This window comes from Vicia villosa, linkage group LG1 (genome assembly GCF_029867415.1).
Source record: "Vicia villosa cultivar HV-30 ecotype Madison, WI linkage group LG1, Vvil1.0, whole genome shotgun sequence".
NCBI lineage: Eukaryota > Viridiplantae > Streptophyta > Magnoliopsida > Fabales > Fabaceae > Vicia > Vicia villosa.
In genome coordinates this window covers 79,653,363-79,676,708 of record NC_081180.1, presented here as the reverse complement: position 1 = coordinate 79,676,708, position 23,346 = coordinate 79,653,363, and the positions used below count along the sequence as shown (strand labels likewise).

Sequence of the window (23,346 nt, the reverse complement as noted above, 5' to 3'; positions counted from 1 at the left end):
CAATGAACTAAGTTCCTAATAGCAATGCTTCCTTCCCTTATAGTTTATTTTGAAAAACATCAATATGTTAACTAATTCAGATTCATCATCATCACTCCTATCGTAATAATCATCAAAATCATTTAAAATAATAACAATGATAATGACGATGATGAGTCCAAATTAGTCAACAGATTGGTGCTTTTCAAAATAAACTAGAAGAAAAGGAATCGTTGGTAAGAAGAACTTAGAATATTGAACCAAATTATATATGCTAAAGAGAGAAATATGAATTACGAGATGCATGCAATTTGAAAAACATTTATTGATCTAAGCTGATTTTCAAATATAACTTAAATTTCATATTATTATTTTCTAAATCTATTTAAATGAACACATGTTCAATGAAGAGTTTGTGTAACGATAAATCTACATATGATATAATAAACTCAACTAGATCTTCTACCAATCTACATAAGAAATTATTGCTGCAAGATTCACAAAAAGAAAACATTGCTAAGTCGCAAGAAGGTTTTTTCTTGTGACTTAGCAATGTTTTGTTCTTATTTTGAGAAAAATTTATCAACAACAAAAAGATACAACAAAATTTATCAACAAAACAAATTAAACAACAAAAACATACAACAATATTTATCAACAAAACAACAACAACATACAACAACATATCTAATCATAAAATGTTTCACGAACATACCTTTTAATGAAAAGATTCATGGAAAATGAAGACAAAGAAATGATATACTTATCACAGAATGAACTGAATTTGATGTACTTTGTGTTATTATGAAGAAAATATACAAGGAGTGTGAGGCTTCTAAAATAGTTTCATATTTCTTGTATTGTTTCTCCATAGCAACACAAACAATTTTTTATTCACACCCATAATATTCACTTTCTTAAGTTAATTTTTTCATTCATTTTCCCTACAAGTCAGAAAAACACCATGCCAAATGTAAACGTATTTGGAAATATAAACTAGCATGACATTAATAGCATGTTAAGGTAACCGGAAACTTAAATTAGATTTGGAAATAATCACTTATGTAATTTTATAATATATTGTTATGGTCATAATAGTTTGTGGAGGTTCTTGGTTATGTAGATTTCACATCATTTTCCTTTATCTCTGCAAGCGAGGTTCTTGATGAAGAACATAGAGACTACAAGGAAGCTGTGAGGAGTCCAAAGAAGACTGAATGGCTGAAAGCCATCGATGATAAAATGAAATTATGTGTTCTCACCTGTTGTAAAACATAGATCCATTAGAATGTTGTTAGCCATGGTGGAGAAGTTCGACCTAAAAGTTGAACAAATGAATGTGAAAACTGCGTTCTTGTATGGTGATCTAGATGAAACAATCCTGATGAGGCAAGCTGGAGGGTATGCAGAAAAGGGAAAGGAAGATTATGTGTGCAAGCTGAATATATCTTTATATGGACTGAAAAAATCTCCTCGACAATGGAATAAGAGTTTCGACAAGTTCATGGCACAAATAGGTTTCACTTGAAGCCAGTTCGACCATTGTGCTTACTTCAAATGTTGACCTGGAAATTCCCTTGTTATTTTGTTGCTTTATGTGGATGATATTATTATAGCAAGTAACAATGTCGAGGATGTAATGAAGGTGTATGCTGAACATACCAAGGAGTTCGACATGACGGGTCTAGGAGTTGCATCCAGGATTCTTGGGATTGAAATTCGGAGAGAAAGAAAGCATTCAATATTATGCTTATCTTAAGAGACATGCCTAAAGAAGATACTCGACAAATTTGGTATGTCGAATTCAAATCCTGTTGTAACACCGACAAATCCTTAATTCAAGATGAGTACAACTCAAAGTCCTAGTACTGAAGTCGAAAGATCCTATATGAATAGAATTCCATATGATAGTATAATAGGTTCTCTGGTGTATGATATGGTCTATACAAGGCCAGACATAACGTATTGAGTGAGCCTCATAAAAAGGTACATGGCCAATATTTGGAAGGCACACTAACAAGCATTGAAGTGGATTCTAAGGTACATATATGGGTTTCTGAGCAGAGTCCTAATTTATGATGGAGCTTGTGGTGATGATAGTAAAGTAGAAATTAAAGGATATGTCGACTCTGATTATGCAGGTTGTATGGATTCCAAAAAATCTATCTTTGGATATATGTTCACTATATTTGGCACAACATTTAGTTGGAAAGAGATACTTCAAAAAGTTGTTGCCTTATCAACCACTAAAGAAGAATATATTATGCCTTCATTCAGAGTTCAATGGTGGGACTCTGATGAAGGTTGGTTGAGCTTAAGCTTCATCCTTAACCTCTGTGCAATAACTCACACGTATTACTCTCTTTCTAGTCACATCAACAACAATAACCAGTTCGAAATAAAAAACAAGAAAACGCAGAAGAAGTAGAATTTAAGAAAAAGGAGAAGGAATGGGAAACGTGAAATTGAGAGTTACTTGAAGAACTTCTCCACTCCTTGCGTTTATTTTGCACCTTGGAATTTCTGGAATCTCATCCCTGGGTTTATGTTACCATCGCCGCCATTGAAGGGTCACCGGAACTACTCCGATAGGTAATCCGTTGAAACTCAACTTTTCTTCTTCTCTGTTGCATTTTTTCCTTACCACGATGTATACTAAGGTCTCTTGAACACTTCCCCAAGGTCTCGCGGCCTGATTCTTCACCATAATAGTTTAATTATTTTGTTTGTTAGATCTAGGTTTTGCTGTTAGTTCTAATAAGGAGAGATTGAGAAGGAGTTGATGAGAATTAGGTAGATATTGGAATAAAGGGAGCAGACACGGGTAGTTTGGGGTGTTCGTTGTCTGGTTTGGCTAAGCTCCGCCGTCTCCGGCGCGGTAGAGCGATTTCCAACCACCTTGGTTCTTTGAGAGAGGGGGAGAAAGAGCCTGAGTGTGGTACTGAAGTTCAGTGGTCATAATGCATTGCCATACCAAAACGTAGTGTTTCCCTTTTTTTCATTTTTTTTCGTTTTATTTTCTTTTTTTAGTTCTTTTAAAATTTGAATTGAATGGCATGGAACCAACCTTGGGCCTCAGTGCCATTTCACTATCCTTACCCTACTTCTGGACCATACATCCCTTTCACTAAAATTGAACAAACAATGCAATTGGGCCTCCTTGGCGGTGTGTTCAGACCTTCTGCTGGTCCACACCCCCATGTCTAGCAGTAAACCCCTAATCTAGTTTTTTTTAGATTTTCTTTTTTAATGTTTTCTTTTTAATTTTCTAATAAAAATACAATAAAAGAAACATTTTTCCTTAACACTTTTAGGACATCTTAGCATAATTCTTAGTTTTAATTGGTAATTTTTTACATGAAAAACTCATAAAAATACTAATTCTTTTAGGGCATTTTTGTACCAATTCCTATGTTATATTTTATGTCTTTGTTGATGCAATTTTTTGTATGATTTGTGTATGTTGTGATGCTTAAATTTCTATTCCAATTTGCATGCTCCCTTAGACATTAGGACTTGTAAATCTATAACATAACAACATTAGGCATAATTTTCCCTTATACAAAAACCTAAAAACATTAGGTAGACATAACATGATAACATTAGGAGTTAGAAATTCCCTTTCCATTTCTTAATAAGACTAAAACTTCTTTTATTCTCAAACTTTCAAAACACTTAATAAATAATGATGAGAATCATACTTTCACGAGCCTTAAGCAATGGAAAAGGATGAGCGGGTGCAGTCTCTAACTTATTCTTCTTTTATTCATAGTCTTTGATGTGGTTTAAATCACAAACTCTAAACCCCTAAAAAACACCAACCAACTCTTTCGCCTCGTAGGTGACTTTTTTTCTTTAAGGGCTAGTTATTTCCACTCGATCGCATTGAAGGTCGTGCCTAGTGCAAGAGTGTGAACGTTAACGCCGCCCATTAAAAAACACAAACAAACAAAAATAAATTGTTGGGGAGAACTACGGAACTCTGATTTCCCTATTTCACGTTAGGGATACGTAAGCACCGAATTCGAATAATCTGGGCGAGTTCACGTATTTATTTCTTTTATTTTCCCTCTTATTGCATGTTCCCCCAGCATGTAAGCATTATATAACACACCCTTTGATTAGAAACAAACAAGAGTGGATTCCGTAGAGTACTAAGGACGCGAGGGGTACTAATACCTTCCCCCCGCGTAATCGAATTTCCTACCCTTCGCTTGGTTCATGGAAGATTTTGATGAAATGATGTCTTATCGATATTGCACCGTTTGAAATCCTCTTTATATATGCATTATCTTGAAGTTGCCTATGAATGTTACTGATGTAAGCGAATTTACGATGTGTGTCTTAAACTGTATGTCATTCCTTCGTGTTTGAATGCTAACTGGGTCTTTTGATTGAAAAAACGTCATACGGTTTTGCATAGTCTGTTAGGTATAAATCTGATTTGAAGTGATCATGTCCTTGAATGCTAATGAATGTGATTGAATTGTATGAGAATAAATTGATGGAATGAATGATGAGGGTCACATCGAATTGCATCTTGTTGAACTATGTTGAAATCGAGTGACTTTCTTTGTACTTGCATTTGTTTTGAATGAATGACATAAGATAGTGGGATGAATGTATACTGATTCTTGAGATGTGTGGACTGTCATGGGCATGAGCATTGAATTGCAATGTGTAGGTGGACCCTTGAATGCATAAGTCTACCTTTAAGTACTTGAATTGTGAAATATGCTGATATAAGATAAACTAGGAATGCTTCAGTTTTTTCTATTAAATGATATTGAATGGTATTGTATTGTAATGGTAGATTGGTGTCAATGCAAGTGAATTTGTGTGTATTGTATAAATGGGACTGACACGAATTAGTGGATGCAGGTACGTTTTGTATTTGTTTTGGTGAAGCAGATTGGTGGCGAATGAAACCGAGCTCGAGGCATGTTGATTGACACCGCATAAACTGTTCTTTTTTCCTTTTTTATTAAACCGAGCTTTCTGAATTTTATCAGAATTGTATAGGCTGATTGTCACTTTAAATGAGTTATGTTTGGACTGAATTTGAATTGAACATGGTGTATGTATGAATATGCTAAACTCAACTGGTTTTGATATCTGTTGATTTGATGATGATGATGATGATGTATTTGAACTTATGTAGTGTTATTCCCATGGTAGTGGTGTGAAATTGTGATGTGGCTTGGTATGCAGGTTGAAAACATGGTGACTGCAACAACTTGTGTATGGTATGGAGTTTATGTCATCTTCTTTGGCAATGCATAGCCACATGAATGTGAAGTGGATGAAGATGGTTTGGAGATTGGAAGAAATGAAGAGAAATAGGTTTATGGTGTCAAACAGACAGTGGCGGAGCCAGAAATTTTAGGCAGCCTGGGCAGAAACTTTACACCATTGATTATTCATCCATTTTAATTTTCACACCCTATTTTTACTAATTTTGCCCCTAATTTTATCCCTGATTTTTTCTAAAAATTGACTATTGAATGGGAAGAGTAGAAAGAAAATAGGGGTTGAGCCCGGGCGCCTGCCCGGGCTAGCTGGGCCTTGGCTCCGCCCCTGAAACAGAGTCAAAGGATCAAAAGTCGTAGTTTAAGGGTCAATGGTCAATTGTTAACCAGAAGTCAACAGTTGACCAAAAAACTCAACTGTGACTAAAAGTCAACCATATATTTTTGTGTAGTTTTTTTCGTTCGTATGTAATGGCATGTGACCTTCTTGGGAATGTAATGAATATGTCTTGAACATGTAATGGTACCTTAATTTTCACATATGAAGTTGAATTTCAAAATTTCCCTCCAATGCTTCAATTTAAGTTTGAATCTTTCTCCATTTTTGCCACTTGAATGAATCCCCATTGCTTCCAAAGACTTGAAAATAGCCTGATAAAAATTCCCAAGGAAATTCCAAATAACTTCACACTTTTAATGAAGCCTCAAAGCCAAACTCGCGTCACAGGTAAATGAAACCAAACCTCCATTGATATTGAGAGATAGTCCATGATGAATACAAGACTAAACTCCAAAATTCATCTGATAACCATGATCACATCCACACAAACCCTAATTCATGACCACTGAGAATTTAAAAAGAAAACCCTTTAAAATGAAGAAACCCCTAATCCACTTGCTCTTACTGAATTTCGATAGAGGAAAACCTTGTACTCTGAGAAAAGATGGTTCACAATGATCATGAGTCCAACACTCTAGCTTTCAACCATAATTAATGGAGAACCAACTTGACTCAGCCTTGGATGAAGATGAGAGTTTCAAAGCATAAAGAAAACCCTAAATTTAAGACTATTGATCCCATGCCAAATTTTATTGCTTGATGAATACATGATATGTTAGATAACCTAATGAAAATGCAGATGAAATGAGAAGCATAAGCCATATAAAAGGGTAGGACAAATTTGGGGTATGACACTTGGTTCAACAGAAATAGAGCGTGTTATCGAAGTCTGTTCACATGTTAATGTCGAAGTCCTGCATGCTGTAGTTGAAGTACACTCAAGCAAGCGATAGTTAAAATGCTAGGTTTGTTAGCATGTCGAATTGAGCCTTTTTATTTAGCCCAAATCTTTAAGTTAGCTTGTAGCCTAAGTTAGCTTAGTAGTCTATAAATAGGCTAATTCGCTCAGGTTGTTGAGAGAGGTTGATTCTTGTTATTCACTTGTAATCTGTAAACCCTAATAATAAAAATTAATAGAAAAACAGTTACAACCAATTCTAATTTTTCTTCTTCTTCCTCCTTCTCTCTTTCGTTAAAACTTAATAGGGTTTCTTGTATTTGTTTAAGAAGCTCAATCTTTCTCATAGTTTTAGTTTGTTCTTGACGGAAGTCCGTTACAACATTAAATGTAGTCTTTCAACTTAAATATTTATAACAAAAAAATCCTTTAAATTATTAAGGGGTTGAAAGTTGGAACCACGTAGATTCTGCGACAAATTTTTTTTATCTAAGAACTTTAAATAAAACAAAAATCAACAACATAATTAGAACTTATCACCCGATCTCTACTGTTCTATATATAATTTTCTCTCGCGTTTGGTCTCATATAACATCTAGACTACTCAGTGTTTTTTTTTTAAGAATTGCTACACTTCCTTTTATATGATTTTTTTTATATAAGGATTAAATTGTTTAGGTGACTTTTTGGGTAAAATGTGATACCACATGATTAAGAAATTTTGTGTTGGCAGTGACTCTTTTGAAATATTAAATTTGATTTGCACCTAATTTTTGTTGAGTTTAGAGTGTTTAGATATTTTTTATGATTATATTTTCTAAAATACCTTTTGGATTTCTAGAGTTAAAAACTCTGTAAAATTGGAGTGTTTAGAATTCTCCTTAAAGTATTATAAATAGAAATTTAATCTCACACTTTTATATCAAACAAAACAAAATTTTCTCTTCTATAAAGAGTTATCCAATCTATCGAATTTGTATTCCCTCCTCTAGTATTCATAAGCACTTTCCATTAACACAAAACGCCTTGTTTTCAACACTAGCCCCTACGACTGAAAAACTACATCGTGTTTTTGTAACAGAATATTGGGTTTTCTCGGACTATCCGTAAGGTAAATAACTATTCCAAAACTAAAACAATAAAATAAACAAGTCATTGTATATGTCAAATATAGGACAGCTTAAAATATTTGACAAAAAAATCATTGTGCAGTGTTATCTTTTATAATTTATTTATTGCAATCTACGCTCATATCCTTTGAATCGTTCCAGAAAACGCAGCTCATTCTTATGAACGATTCAATCTTAAATCATTTGAATTGTCTAGAAGTGAAAGTAAGAACAAACCCACATGTGCTTTTACTGTCCATCCAATAAACTAAATAAAAAATCCTATTTCGTGTTGTCAACAAAATGTCATGAATATAACACCGCAAACATGTTTGGTCCACGAATTAATTTTGTACAGATCAATCATATACTATAGCTTGCCACACGTACAACCTCACATAATATTTTGAAGTGTATTGTATCAAATAACCAAATTAATATCTAACCTAATGATTTAAACTAACATCATCCAAGATCTACGCACACTTCTATACTAATTTTAATGAACATTGATAATAACCTAAACTTATCATCTTGACCTAATTGGTTCTTCATTTATAGTCTCCAAAACAGGTTTCTTTGATCTACAGTAACTTAACCTATAACTAAATCCTGATTCCACTCCTTCCAAACTTAACCTCGGAACACAGTCGTTTTGATCATTCTCAGCACAACCATCATCCTTTGCTTCCGAACTCTCATCCGGTTGGACACGTGTCTTTCCAGCACGTAACCGTTTTGCTGCAGAATTTGCTGCCAGAAAGAGCACAGCCATGTCAGCCCCCGTAACAACAGAGTTGAGTCTTCTCATAGGAAAAAATATGTAAACACTTCCAAATTCCAATTCTTCATCTGCAGCGAGAGGAGAGAATCTTGTAGAAATATGAAGAGAACGAGAATTGACTAAGAAATAGTTTGGATTCTCTAACATAAGTTCAGCAGCTTTCATGATTTCTCTAAATTGCTTTACATCTCCTGTTGGAAGAATTACTCTTGTAGCTTTGGCGTTCCTCATCAATGGTGGAGCTAAGGTGCATGAAACGTAATTTCCCATCACGAAACCCTGATTAGATTTTGTTGGAATAAATAGTGTTGAAGAAAGAAAATAAAGGTGTTTGTATTTTGGTTTTGAGTGTGGGAAGGAGAAGGTATGAGTGTTTATATATTTATACTAGAGAATATTACTTATGGATGCGTACAGTCAATGGAATAATAATATTGGATTAGAATAGTACTAGTATTATTGAAAGTGCATATTGTTGTATTGTTTTGTACTTTATGAAATTGAAATGAAATTGGCATGTGCGTGTGTTGTGTATGTTTGAGATTTGTTGACTGGTATGTATGCTGGAAAAGGAATGATGAGACTTTGGAAATGCGCGTGGTGTATGATCAGAGAAAATAAAGAGAAGGTGCAAATGCATTGTTGGCAGCACAATTTGGGAATATTATTTAGTTAGTTAAATTTTATGGCTGTCACACTGATGCTGAAATTTCGTTGTGATGAATAAATCCAAACGCCTGTGACCGCGTGGGGCCGGTTAATGTCTGCCTATTTGTTTATACTTCAACTAAGGCTGTAGATCAACACCACGTCCTACTGTTTGTAGATAATATAATAAATTTTCATTTTGATTTCTTTTGTGTATTTAGTAATTTGGAATCGTGCTTGTGTGTTTTAATTGCCATAACATTATTGCATTTTAAGTTCTCTTGGAAGGGACAATCAAGAGCATGCATGTTTGATTTTCGGTAATTTTGCTCAAATTAAGTCGAGACAATCAAGAGCGCTTGTCTTCTAGTGTGCAAAGTAAGGGGTTCGCAATGGATAGTTTCACCTGTCCATGAGGTCATCATGTGGAGATATCTTACGGAACGCCACCATTCACGGGAAGCAACGAAATTGGGACAATACTCTTACGTGGCGTTGCAAGGTGTGAAGGGTGATTAACATGTATTCTCATTCTTGCTTGCAATCATGCTCTAGATTGAGGATACTCAAGTGTCTTTCGAACAATTTTGGGCATATCTCAATTGTTGATGGTGGGAAGTGATCCTACAACTTTCAGCTTTCTAAAAAAGTATATAGGGTTCGGGAAGAGTCATTGTCGTTTTTTACTGATTGTCCACTGACTTTGCATGAGAAATTTCTTCCCTTTTCTACCTTCCTTTCTGGAGACCATGGTTATTACCTCTGTCTCAGCCAAGAAGAATGATAAAGATATTTCTAAAGTTTGGGTAAATTTGGAGATATCAAAAGTTAGTTCCACTTTCTCTCGTGGTGATGCTTTCGTTCAGGCTATGACTGATATGGACCCGTCAGAAGATTGAGGTGGTCTTCCTCCAGATGAATATCAAATGGTCTATGGTCAGTATGTGGGTGTGAGATCCTATTCCATTAGTCTTTATATTCTCTCTCATTGGATAGCATTTTCCTTTCAACGAGTTCGAGGTCAGTGTTTTGAATCATTTACTCATTGCCCCTTTACAATCCCATCTTGTGAGTTGGGAATTCGTCAAGGTTTTTCAATATTGATGTGAATATAAAGGTAGAAAGCTGGTATGTGATTTTAGAATTTCACCATTCTTTCTTCTTTCCTTTTGATCTTCCCCTAATATCTTTTGTTTTCTACAGAGGCCGTGAAGAGTAAAATTCCATGCGAAAATTTGGGCCACTGTCGTTTCTGTTGGTGTTCCAAACAAGTTGTCGACCAAGGGGCTTCTGCTTAAGGTACACCTGTCGGAACCCCTTCTAACCCGATTGTCGGACAGATCATGCACCTTTATACTTTGGATCACAATGATATGGAGTCTTCAGATAAATTAGAAAAGGAAGAAGAAGCAAACATTTGTATTATAGAAAAACATGAAGATGATGAGGCAAATAGTCCAACTTTAAACTTTAGTTATAATGAATTATTTTGCATCTATAAAAATTTATATATGGAATTAAGTAAATTAAAGCACTTTATTTCTACCTCTAAGACTACTATCTCTTTTCTTAGAATAGAAAATAAAAATTTGTTGGAAGAAATCTAGGTAGTCAAAAAGCCTCCTACAAGAAAGTTGGTTTAGGTTATGAACGTAAAAATAATGTTAAAATTTTTGTAAAATGTGTCATGCAAATGACCTATAGATGAAATATGCTTAAATGTAATTATTGTAATAAAAATGGTCACGTCTCTCTATTTTGTTTTGTTAAAAAAAGTCATGAAAGTAAAAATGAGTATCCTCTTTCTCATTTTTATAAAGAATATAATGAAAAAATAGAAATATGCATTACACTAATGTTAGAGGACACAAAATGATTCGGTTACCTATAAGTTTATAATGCAGATACGCTTTAAATTGTATCTTGATAGTGGCTATTCAAAGCTTATGACTGGAGATAGATCTCTGGTCTCTTCTTTCTCTCCTAAACGAGGGAGGTTTTATTTCTTATGGTGATAATAACAAAGGAGAATTATTAGTCTCAAAACTATTGATAAGTTTCCTAATTTAGCGATAGAGAATGTTCTCTTAGTTGATGATTTAAAACATAATCTTCTGCAAATACAAAAGACATGATATAACCTACTGCAAATAGTACAAAGATCATACAAATTATTTATCAATGATCAAGCAATGGTAATTAAACAAGAAGCTATTTACGAACAATAAAAATAAAATATTGAACAACTCTTATAAATAAACTTGAGAAAATAAAATAATTTTCATAGAAAGATCATCCAGAGAAGAAGTTATATTGAAAGAAAGAAGAAATAAATTAAGTCATCTTACTGTATATATTTTCTACTTAAAGATTCAAACATTTATATTTGTGTTTTGTTTTATTTACATCCTCTATTGAGTAATATTTGTAAATAAACTATAAAAATACCTATTAATTTGATTATATTTTTTCAAAACTATGTATTAGCGAGATTCTTTGAGACAGCAAAGAGATCATGTTGAGACCAGTTCTTTGTATTTGATAAATTTAAGATGTAATTAATTAGACTACTAAATATCTTAGTAATATTGTAATCAATTGGATTATAGTGAAAATATTTATAGTGTTAATGGACTGTGTAACACCCTAAATCCTGCACATAATTATCAAGAATTTATTTAAATAATCACAATCATTTAGGCTTTGTTTGGATTGATGGAATCGGATGGAGCGGAGCGGAATGGAATGGAATAAAATGATATTCCGTTGTTTGGATAATTTAAAAACGAATGGAGCGGAGCGGAAAGGAGTGGTATGGATTCCATTCCATTCCATCACTTACCACCATATTCATTCCCCTCCGATTTGGGCGGAATGAATAATTTGTCTTATTCCGTTCTTAAATTTCCAAACAATGGAATGGTACATTCGTTCCGCTCCGTTCCACTCCGCTCCATCCCACTCCGCTCCATTCCATTCCACTCCGTTCATTTCTTGATATCCAAACATACCCTTAGGGTGTCACAACATCAAACATGACCTGCTCTGTAACACAGGTTACAACAAAATATTTTAGTGCATACATTTGCAATTAGGATGTATACACGACATCCAACTCATCTGATCTCTACTTGGAATGTATACACAACATCCAACTCATCTAATATCTTCGTAGCGAAATCACAATTAAAACAATACAAAAAAATATATAGCACTCATAGCATTTAGTCTTATAAACTCCACTTCAACTTTTATAATATAAACAAAAGGAGTTATATTATCCAACTCTCGACACTTTTAGATATCAACAAAATAAAATCAAAAATGTTGAGAATCAAGTGTGAGGAAGAAGTCTCACATTGACTAAAAAAGGGAAGATTAAACACTTTATAAGTGAGAGAACCCACACACCTATTACCTTAATATTTTGGGTGAATATGTGGTGTGCCTCTCACAAAGGTGTGACCCGAGTATAAAATGCTCCCTTGTTGACCCCCTTGAATTGTCTCCAACAGTGGTATCATGAGCGAAGAAGTTCCACATTGATTAGAAAAAGGAAGATTGAACATTTTATAAGTGAGAGAACCCACGAAGTTCCATATTGATTAGAAAAAGGAAGATTGAACATTTTATAAGTGAGAGAACCCACACACATCTATTACCTTAAGGTTTTTAGTGAATATGTGGTGTGTCTCTCAAAAATGTGTGTCCCAAGTGTACTCCAACAAGAAAACTCCAACAAATTTTCATTCTCAATCTGATGTTACATGATCAAAACAAAGTCAAGAAAATAAAAAAATAAAAAATGTTCTCAGCCGATGTTACATGATCAGATTATTTTTGCTCTAAAGTTATAAACATGGTCGGCCCTGTGCAAGTGCAGGAAGTGTGTTCTGCTACAACACATGGCCCCAAATTTTGAGATGCTCCAAATTTTGAAATGTCCAATTTTTTTCATGAAAATTAATCGAAATAAATAAAATTTTATAATAAAACCTAATAAATCAAAAAAAATACTTTGGCAAAAATTCAATACATATAAAAAATTGACATAGATCAAAACTCAAAATAATTATAAATATATATATATATATATATATATATATATATATATATATATATATATATATATATATATATATATATATATACACTCATATTTATGTGTTTTTTTTAATTATTATAATTATACTTATTTTTTTAATTTAAACTTATTTTTGAAATTAAAATAGGATCTCTGCATTGATTGGGTCGGTCTTAATAATAAAGTTAAAGTAGCAGTAAAGTTACTGAAACTTTACCCGAGTTTAAAATACTATCCTCAATTATTTTTCTTAAAATTTCAAAATTACAATGTCTTTGCTTAATTTGAGTAAAATCACCAAAATCCAAGTTACACATGCTCTTGATTGTTTTTTTATAAGCAAAGAATAATATAAATGAGTATTAGATGTACTCAAACCCGCTTACAAAATGACGAGAAAAAACTAGCGAAAAGAAAAGATTCCCTACCAACAAAAACTTATCTTAAAACACACATCAGGTGTTTACTGAATTCGTAAAAATTACATTTAAAATAGAAAATATTATTTATAGAGAATCATTTCCAAATCCTCAACTTATATTCCAACTCAAATCCGGTGCGAGATTTTACACCATTAAAAATAGCCTCGTTCCAATGACCAGGGCCGGCCCAACCCGTTTAGAGGCCTAAAGCAAATTTTAAAGTGAGGTCTTTAAAAATGTATTTTAAAATATTAATTTTGTGGTTGTTAAGAGTTGAACTAAATACTAATAGAAAAATAGGCCTATATATTAACAATTCAACTACAATAGTATATGTAATTCAAATGTCATTATATATTTTTATATCTAAATAAAAAAAATTTGAGGTCTTTCTTAAGTCCAAACTTTTGAGGCCTAAAGCCCTAGCTTTAGCAGCTTGGCCCTTGGGCCGGCCCTGCCAATGACGTCAAACACTCCACAAAACTGCTAACCAAATAGCAAAGCCTTCCCTCGCTTCAAGGAGAATAATCTACTAGCAATTAGTACTCACAACTGTGACTCAAATTAAATAATCAAAATAAAACAAAGTGAAAAAATAGTACTAGTATTATATTATCTACAGATAAGGTGGTGGTGTGGTGATCTAGAGGCTTGTTAAACATGCAGTCATGCAGACATAGATCGGTCCCACGACCACACGCGTTTGGATTTATTCAATCACAACGAAATTTCAGCCTAGGTGTGACAGCCATAATACGTACAGTGTTAATTATTTTGAAAAAGCATGACAGCCATAAAATCAAATATATTAATTAAATACCCAAATTGTGCTGTTAATATTGCATTTGCACCTTCTCTCTATTTTCTCTTATCATACACTAATACGCGCATTTCCAAAGTCTCATCATTCAATTTCCAGCACACACATACCGGTCAACAAATCTCAAAGTGACACACGCACATGCCAATATCATTTCATTTCATAAAGTACAAAACAACACAACAATATGCACTTTCAATATACTACTACTACAGTACTATTCTAAATTTCTAATTCAATATTATATTCTATTGACTATTATGCTTCCACAGTTATTATTCCCCTATATAAACACACTCGTACCTTCCCCTCAACGCATTCAAACCAAAATACAAACACCTTTGTTTTCTCTCTTCAACACTATTCATTCCAACAATATCAAATTAGGGTTTCATTTAACCAGTGATGGGAAATTACGTTTCATGCACCTTAGCACCACCATTGATGAGGAACACGAAAGCTACGAGAGTTATCTTTCCAACCGGAGAAGTGAAACAATTTAGAGAAATAATGAAAGCTGCGGAACTTATGTTAGAGAATCCAAACTATTTCTTAGTCAATTCTCGTTCTCTTCATATCTCTACAAGATTCTCTCCTCTCGCTGCAGATGAAGAATTAGAATTCGGAAGTGTTTACATATTCTTTCCAATGAGAAGACTCAACTCTGTTGTTACGGGGGCTGACATGGCGGTGCTCTTTTTAGCGGCAAATTCTGCGGCGAAAAGGTTACGTGCCAGAAAGACACGTGTCCAACCGGATGAGAATTCGGAAGCAAAGGAGAGTGGTGTTGAGAATGATGAAAAGGAGTGTGTTCCGAGGTTGAGTTTGGAAGGAGTGGAATCGGGATTTAGTTATAGGTTAAGTTATTGTAGATCAAAGAAACCTTTTCTGGAAACTATAAACGAAGAACCAATTAGGTCAAGATGAAGGAGTTAATTCATTGGCAGGAGCAGGAATGAAAATCACGCGCCAAAACCAAAGGTAGATAAAAAGTTCAATGCTATAAGGAAAACAAGACAGAACCCAGTCACCATAGGGACCAAAACACAACGGAAAATGAGAGATTGGTTGCTAAGCAAAATGGTCGTTGGGCAGAGGCAATGTTACAAAAGATTTTATTTTTATTAAATCTTGCATCTGCTCTGTATAATTCTGCGCTATTAAATTTCAATCACTTTGCTAGGTTGTTGGGCAAAGAGACAGAGTGAGGGAGGACTCATTTAGTGTTAAATGATATGGATTTTATGGAAGGGTCCTAATGAAAAGGTTTTTAGAAACATAAATGGATCGACAGATGAATGGCTAGATGAAATAAAAATGTTGGTTTGTAAATTGTAAGAGATCATTTGTATCTTCTGTGTACAAGATTGTAGATATTACAACATGTTAAAATCTGTTGTGGAGTAATCGGAGGATATATATAGTAATTATATAAGGTGTTCTTTTGATGTTTCGACTCTTCAGCATGTATATAGTAATATGAGTTTGAACTTTGAAGTACATTATCTTATGAAGCAGTTAAGGTGTGACAGTTTGAAAAAAGGTGTAGCGTCTCAGTCTAGGATAGGGTGGTGTTTGTGGCAGCAATTTAGGAGTGTTCTAACAAGGTGTTTTTAGGCTTCATCTTGCAGGTGTAATTTGGTTGACAGGAGTTTTCTGATTTTGTTGTTTGCGCCATGTTTTTCTGTTATTGGCATCTTGAAACATTGTGTTTCGTTCTTTGGCATGTATTATATCTGAGTTCTAATGTATGCATTTTGCTTTTTAAAAAAAAAACTTTTTATCAAGCATTATAAATGCAACCCTCTAATTATTTTGGAAGTAATAAAAAATACTTAATTAGAATTGCAAATCAAATCTACTATATAATTCACTCTAATATATTATGGTATCAGCAACTAGTTTGATCCATGGAAGATCTCACTCCACCTCTGTCAGATCACCACCACGTCTATTACAGAATGGGGTTTCCCATCCCAGAAGCAGAATTCTCAGCCTGTTACTGAATTTCGTTTCTCACTTCAATTTTCTCTAAAAGTCTCAGAGAAATTAACTGATGGTAACTTTAATCTATGGCGTCAACAAGTATAGCAATGTCAATACACACAATCTCACTAAAAGCATTATATGTCCAAGAATTCGTGTGAAATTATTGAGCGATACAGATCTTACAAACAATTTGACGACTCTTGTATATCTCTCACAAAGATCTTATGATCGGATGCTGCAATCATAGTTATAGTCCAAAGAATCAAGTAAGATATTATCTTCTATTCTTGGTTGCTCTCATGCTCATGAGCTATTAGACAAATTGTTCACCTATTTTTATAAACATACACGTGCGAAAGCATTTCATTTTCGTGTTGAACTTTGCAAAATTGTATCACCTTGAAGCTGCGAAGATCAAGTATATCTCTTCTGAATTCTCAAAATTGTGGAATTTGTGGCATTTATGATTTTTTGGATCAAACTCTATTCTCGACAGGGATAGCTTCATGGTTCGATATAGGTTAAGCATGAAGTCGAAGTATGTTCATATGCTGATGTCGAAGCCTTGCTAGTCAAATTACGCTCAAGCATGCAACAATCGAAATATACTATGTTATTAACATGTAGAATTAGGTCAGTCTGTTAACCCAATTCTTGAAATGGGTTAAGAGTTGGTTGTTATTCACTTGTAGTTTATAATCCTTATTATAGAGAAAGTGAATAGAAAAACTGTTTTAACCAACTTTGTTATATTCTCTCTCTCTCTCTCTCTCTCTCTCTCTCTCTCTCTCTCTCTCTCTCTCTCTCTCTCTCTCTCTCTCTCTCTCTCTCTCTCTCTCTCTCTCTCTCTCTCTCTCAAACTAAAATAGGTTTCTTGTGTTTGTTTTAAAACAAATCTCTTTCTCACAGGATCCCTTTGTTCATGGCGGGGTATTGATCACAACAAACTGGTGCGGTGAGCATGGAGAAGATGTCGTCACAAAGTTTGAGATTGAGAAATTCACCGGTGTGAATGATTTTGGTTTATGGCGCTTGAAGATGCGAGCCCTGCTTGTTCAACAGATTTTTCTAGAATCATTGAAGGGAGACGAGCCATGGATGTTACCCTAACGGAGAAGGAGAAAAGATGATGTCGGAGAAAGCCCACAGTGCAATCATCTTGAGCCATGGTGATAAGGTTCTGAGATAGGTGTAAAAGAAGAATACTGCAAAAGGTGTATGGAGCAAACCTGAAGGATTGGACGTGACTAAATCCTTGGTAAATTGTCTATAATTGATGCAAGTTTTGTATTCATTAAATATGAGTGAAGACAAAGTCTTGGCTGAGCAGTTGGATACATTCAACATGCGGATTCTTTATCTAGAGAATATCGATGCTAGTATCGATGATTTAGATCAAGCAATATTGTTGTTGTGTTCTTTACCTAAGTCTCATGCTCACTTCAAAGAAACATTTTTGAATGGAAGAAAGTCTCTTACCTTTGAAGAAGTTCAATCTGCCTTGTACTCAAAGGACTTGAACGAGAGGAAGGAACATTTTGACATAATACCTCCACCTCAAGAAGTCAAAGCTTCAAGCATAAGGCAGAAGTTGAACTTAGCGTTTTCCTCATGAGTAAGTTCCAAAGATTTCGACGTAAAGGTTGTCATAAGTCTTCAACATTAGTAGATTGGTGCGACGAAAAGCAACATAACTTTTTTTTGGTCTTATCTAAAAGTACACGCGGAAATAAATCCAAGGGCGAAATGCATGCAGCGAAGACGTGTCGACTCCGAAGGAGAAAGCCGTTGAACATAGTTAATCATGTATTAGTATAAATAAGAGTTCTGGTGTTAGGATTCATAGTTAATCATGTATTAATTAGTTTAAATAAGAGTTCCAGTGTTAGGATTTGGGGTGTCAAAATCATTACAAAAACTCACAAACTCAAAGTATCCAAACGTCAAGCGAGAAAAGAGTCAGTGAAGCGAAATGTATGATCCTGAACACCATGTTCTTTACATTTTAAGCATAAATCCTTTATTTTAACTTGCTTTTTAGGCACTTTGTTTCTACTTTTTCTCCTTACATTTTACACAGATTTCGACTAAGTCGAAATCCTTCATTTTCTACAAAATTTATATTTTTACTTAGTAAGAATCCAAATAGATTTCACTTCACTCCTGCAAACACTGAAACAAAGTCACAAGTATTGATGCACATATGTCATAGGATTAACTAGCCGATCTTGCAAATAACTATTTTGGAAAACTAGCTATTGTTTACTAATTTTCACGTTAAACACTAAGTCATACACATTTACCACTACTCAAAGAGCATTACGCTCCCTATAACTCTAACACACTATCAACCTTACCGCGCGCCTATACCCTAGCAATGTCGGCCACCAACAGGGCCTCTCACCTCACGTGAGTTGGTCCCTTAAACAACCTCAAAAACCACCACATGGCTTTTCATCGCTGTGAGCAAACCCTCACTACCTAAACGTGTTATATACCTATAAAGACTTCTAAGTCTCTTTTCCCTTGCAGGAGAAGACGCACACGCTGTACTTTTTTACTAGTGCAGGTACTTAAAGATAAAATTACATATAGTATTGCAAATGTGTTTAGCAACCAAATTGAAACACCAACATCATATCTAAAAAATGGATGCTCACGAAATATGACAAGTAAAATACATGTGTTCCAAAGCTTAACAATGACGGATAAAGACAATGTTGGTTTTTGAAGAAACTCGAATGGAAAAATTAGAGACTTTAGTACAATACTAGTGTCTCTACCCGTGCGAGGCACCGGATAAAATTTCTTATAGTAAAAATATTTTTTTTTATAATTACGTATAATTTATAAATAAAGTTATATTAACATTATAATTTGTTTTTGTTATTAGTTGTAAACAATTTTTTTATTAATAATAAATTATATTTTGTTTATAAAAAATATCTTTATTACTTAAAAATTTAATTTATTTAACTATAAAACAATTTTTGAATTATGATGTAATTTAAAAGAATAGAATTTGTTAAATTTTTTATAAGTTACCAAAAAAATATTTAGTCTTTAAATATATAATATCAATTAAGAAATTAAAACAAAAATCTTTTTTAAAGTTGCTCGATATGAAATAATTAAATAAATAAGATCTCATTTTGACCTTCATTCTTGAGAAACAATCGATATGAAATCAGTTTTAATTTAGAAAAATATATTTTAGAAATTAAAAGTTTAAATAATTATAGTATTTATGAATGGAAGAGATTTAGTTTTTGGAAAACAACTTAGTTTTATTATTCCATGTTTGAAATAATTTATAAGATTTAAAATGTCAAATAAAAACGCTTTAAGTAATTTAAAAATAGTTTGTCAAAATAATAATTTTTTTAATTTTTTTTAGAACCTTAGATTAGTTGAGGTTATTATCTATTACAGAAGCGGATTGATATAATTTTATATGTTTTTCTATCATCAATTTTTATGTTAGAATTTAATATAACAATTATGATTTTTTTGTGGTAAAAATAAAAGCATTAATTTTTTTAAAGAAAAAGTCTAAGAAATTTTCCTATTTAGTTTGAAAAATTTAATATATTACATTGGTGTTGACATCAGTGTCGGCGCCAGTGTCGAAATTGCATGATTGTCGCTGGTATCAGAATTACATGATTAGAACGAACCTTGTTGTGTGAAATTGATTAATTAGAATGTATTACATTGAAATGGATTGGAAATCTTCTTTAAATTGGCAAGAATTTCATTGTTACATATAGAATGGCTTTGTAAGCATGCTACTGTAACATTAGCTTTGTAAGCATATTGCTATAAAATGGCCTTGTAACATTTTATTGTATTTTCTTAACATATGTTGTAAAGAAATCCATTGTCATATATACATATATTAATTGGATTTGTAACATTGGCTTTGTAAATTCAGTTATGAAAAGCATTCCCGATGTTGTTAAGAAAAACAATTATGTGTTAAAAAAATTTGGATTCGAATGTTGATCCAACTCAGAACATGTCACCATATTCATAAAAATCAAACAAATTTACCATATACATATAAATCAAACAAATTCACCATATCCATGGACCTGCCCTGTACCAGTTCAGCCTAACATAATGTAACAAATCAACAAACCCATACATGACGTTTTACAGTCCATTAAAATAAAAAAATTGTTAAAATAATGAAAAGAAATGAATTGAAAAATCAAAAAAAAATCTTATAAATCAACAAACCCATACATGTTATAGAAAAGAATCACTCAGTTCACAAAATACTAATAAATCTTTTACATTTTTACTTAGTAAGAATCCAAATAGATTTCAATTCACTCCTGCAAACACTGAAACAAAGTCACAAGTATTGATGCACATATGTCATAGGATTAACTAGCCGATCTTGCAAATAACTATTTTGGAAAACTAGTTATTGTTTACTAATTTTTCACGTTAAACACTAAGTCATACACATTTACCACTACTCAAAGAGCATTACGCTCCCTATAACTCTAATACACTATCAACCTTACCGCGCGCCTGTAACCTAGCAACGTCGGCCACCAACAGGGCCTCTCACCTCACGTGAGTTGGTCCCTTAAACAACCTCAAAAACCACCACATGGCTTCTTGCCGCTGTGAGCAAACCTTCACTACCTAAACGTGTTATATACCTATAAAGACTTCTAAGTCTCTTTTCCCTTGTAGGAGAAGACGCACACGCTGTACTTTTTGACTAGTGCATGTACTTAAAGATAAAATTACATATAGTATTGCAAATGTGTTTAGCAACCAAATTGAAACACCAACATCATATCTAGAAAATGGATGCTCACGAAATATGACAAGTAAAATACATGTGTTCCAAAGCTTAACAATGACGGATAAAGACAATGTTGGTTTTTGAAGAAACTCGAATGAAAAAATTAGAGACTTTAGTACAATATGTAGGATTATCTCCCCTCTAATAATTTACTACATGGAGATTGACTCATGTATAACCTACCGAATATAAGTCAATTAAACGACAATGTATAAAATATGTTTTATCAAAAGTCATGTACAATCAATATGGTTATATCCTCCTGAGTGGCCTGAGAAAAAAACATCATTTATAAATTTAAGTTGTCTGATTTAAAAAAAAACAGAGATAAAAGACTTTATATATGCAAAATAAGAAATAATAAATATGACACAAATGATTAGCGCAAGCTAACCTATAATTATTCTTAGATTTCAACAAGCATACTTAATCTAAAATACCAACTAAAGTCATTTTGTGAGGCATGTCAAAATAAAAATTTCTTTTTATTTTATAAGTATAATTTTCTCCTCAAGACCATTAAAAATATTATTTGGTATTTGTTTGGTCCTATAAAAATTGCATCAGTCGATAATAAAATATGAACTCAGGCTCTGTTTGGTAAAATTAGCTGGTAGCTTTTAGCTGGTAGGTGATAGTTGATAAGCTAATGTGAGTGTTTGGTAAATTAGTTGTTTCATTAGCTGATAGATATAAAATGACATTAATGACATTTTAATTAATGAGGGTAATAATATATTTTAGTTAAAATAATAAGGGTATTAATGGAAGAAAAACTCACAAGCTAAAAGCTACAAGCTCAAAAGCTACTTCAAATAGGCAGGTTATGTGGTTGCTACAAGGAAGATACTCTTCATGTTTTACGTGATTGCAAGCTAGTGAAGGAGGTTTGGAATCATCTTGTCCCGGGCAGTATGCGTCGAGGTTTCTTTAATGGGGAGCTTCAGGATTGGATTAATGTCAATATGGATCAGACCCTTGTTTGTGTTTCGCAAGTCGAGGATAGCTGGTGTCACTTTTGGGAAACTGCTTGTCATACCATTTGGGAGTGGAGGAATAGGCAGATTCATGATGAACATTTTGTGAGACCCTTTTTCATGCAGGATGTTATTGTCAACAAGATTAGAGATTACAAAGAAGCAATGTGCAGTAATAACATCATGAAGCTAAACAAAGTGGAGAAAAGGATTAAATGGGAGGCTCCTAGGAGTGAGTTTGTCAAAGTTAATGTTGACGGAGCTCATACGTTACATGGTGGCTCGGGTTGTGGTGGGTTAATCCGCGATGAAGCTGGTGGGTGGTGTGGAGGTTTTGCGAAAGGTGTTGGTGCTAGCAGTCCGTTGAACGCGGAGCTTTGGGGGATTTTAGAAGGTCTTAGGTTGGCGACGAAGTTGGGTTATCACAAGGTGATGATTGAGTCTGACTCGAAAGAGGCGGTTAAGCTTTGCAAGAGTAGCAACAATGGAAGACGGAGTAGCTGCAGACTTGTTTGGCATATTCATGTGGAAATAGTAAAGCTAGAAAGAGTGGAGATATTGCATGTGTTTAGGGAGGTCAATGGGTGTGCTAACCAATTGGCTTTGCATGGGAAATTACTTGGAGGTGATATCAAGGTGTTCTTGGAGATGCCTGCTTGGCTTAGTGTTTTTATTAATAGAGACCAACAGGGAATGTGGTATTCTAGGGCTATCTTTTTGTAGTTTTTCTTTCCTTGGGCTTAGGCCCTCCATATAACCAAAAAAAAAGCTACTTCAAATAGCTTTTAAAAAAAAGTTAAAAGCTAGTAAAAATGCTACAAACTAAAAACTAAAATAGAGTTATCAAACAGAACTTTTTTATTAATACGAACTAAAAAGCTAAAAGCTAAAAGTTAAAAGCTCTTTTTTTAGCTTACCAAACAGTCTCTAATCAAAATAGAGAAAATTGTAAACACAACAATTAATTGCACTATATGTTTTAGTCATTTGCAAATTAAAAGACTTAAAAATTGCATCAATCAAAAGTGTTTATGGTGAAAAAAATTTAAAAAAAATTTGTAATATTTTAAGACATATTTTTTAAAAGTAATGATACTTTTGTTTTTTCTATATTGTTTGTGATTGTGAATATGATCTACTCATAATTAAGTTAAAATTAATAAATATTATAAAAAAATGATGTATCTATCATATAAGAAAAGTCTACCATTTGGGACTTTCT

At 33.4% G+C, this 23,346-nt stretch overlaps 2 protein-coding genes across 2 annotated transcripts; one reads left to right on the top strand and one right to left on the bottom strand.

Moving 5' to 3' along the window:
- Window positions 1-7,441: 7,441 nt before the first annotated feature.
- LOC131643292 (uncharacterized) lies at window positions 7,442-9,004 on the bottom strand. The gene has a single exon (XM_058913483.1). The coding sequence runs from the start codon at window positions 8,627-8,629 to the stop codon at window positions 8,105-8,107; it is 525 nt and encodes a 174-aa protein (XP_058769466.1). The 5' UTR covers window positions 8,630-9,004; the 3' UTR covers window positions 7,442-8,104.
- A 5,579-nt stretch (window positions 9,005-14,583) lies between these two features.
- On the top strand, window positions 14,584-16,501 carry LOC131610365 (uncharacterized). Its single transcript, XM_058882293.1, has one exon. The coding sequence runs from the start codon at window positions 14,739-14,741 to the stop codon at window positions 15,258-15,260; it is 522 nt and encodes a 173-aa protein (XP_058738276.1). The 5' UTR covers window positions 14,584-14,738; the 3' UTR covers window positions 15,261-16,501.
- The last annotated feature ends 6,845 nt before the right edge of the window (window positions 16,502-23,346 follow it).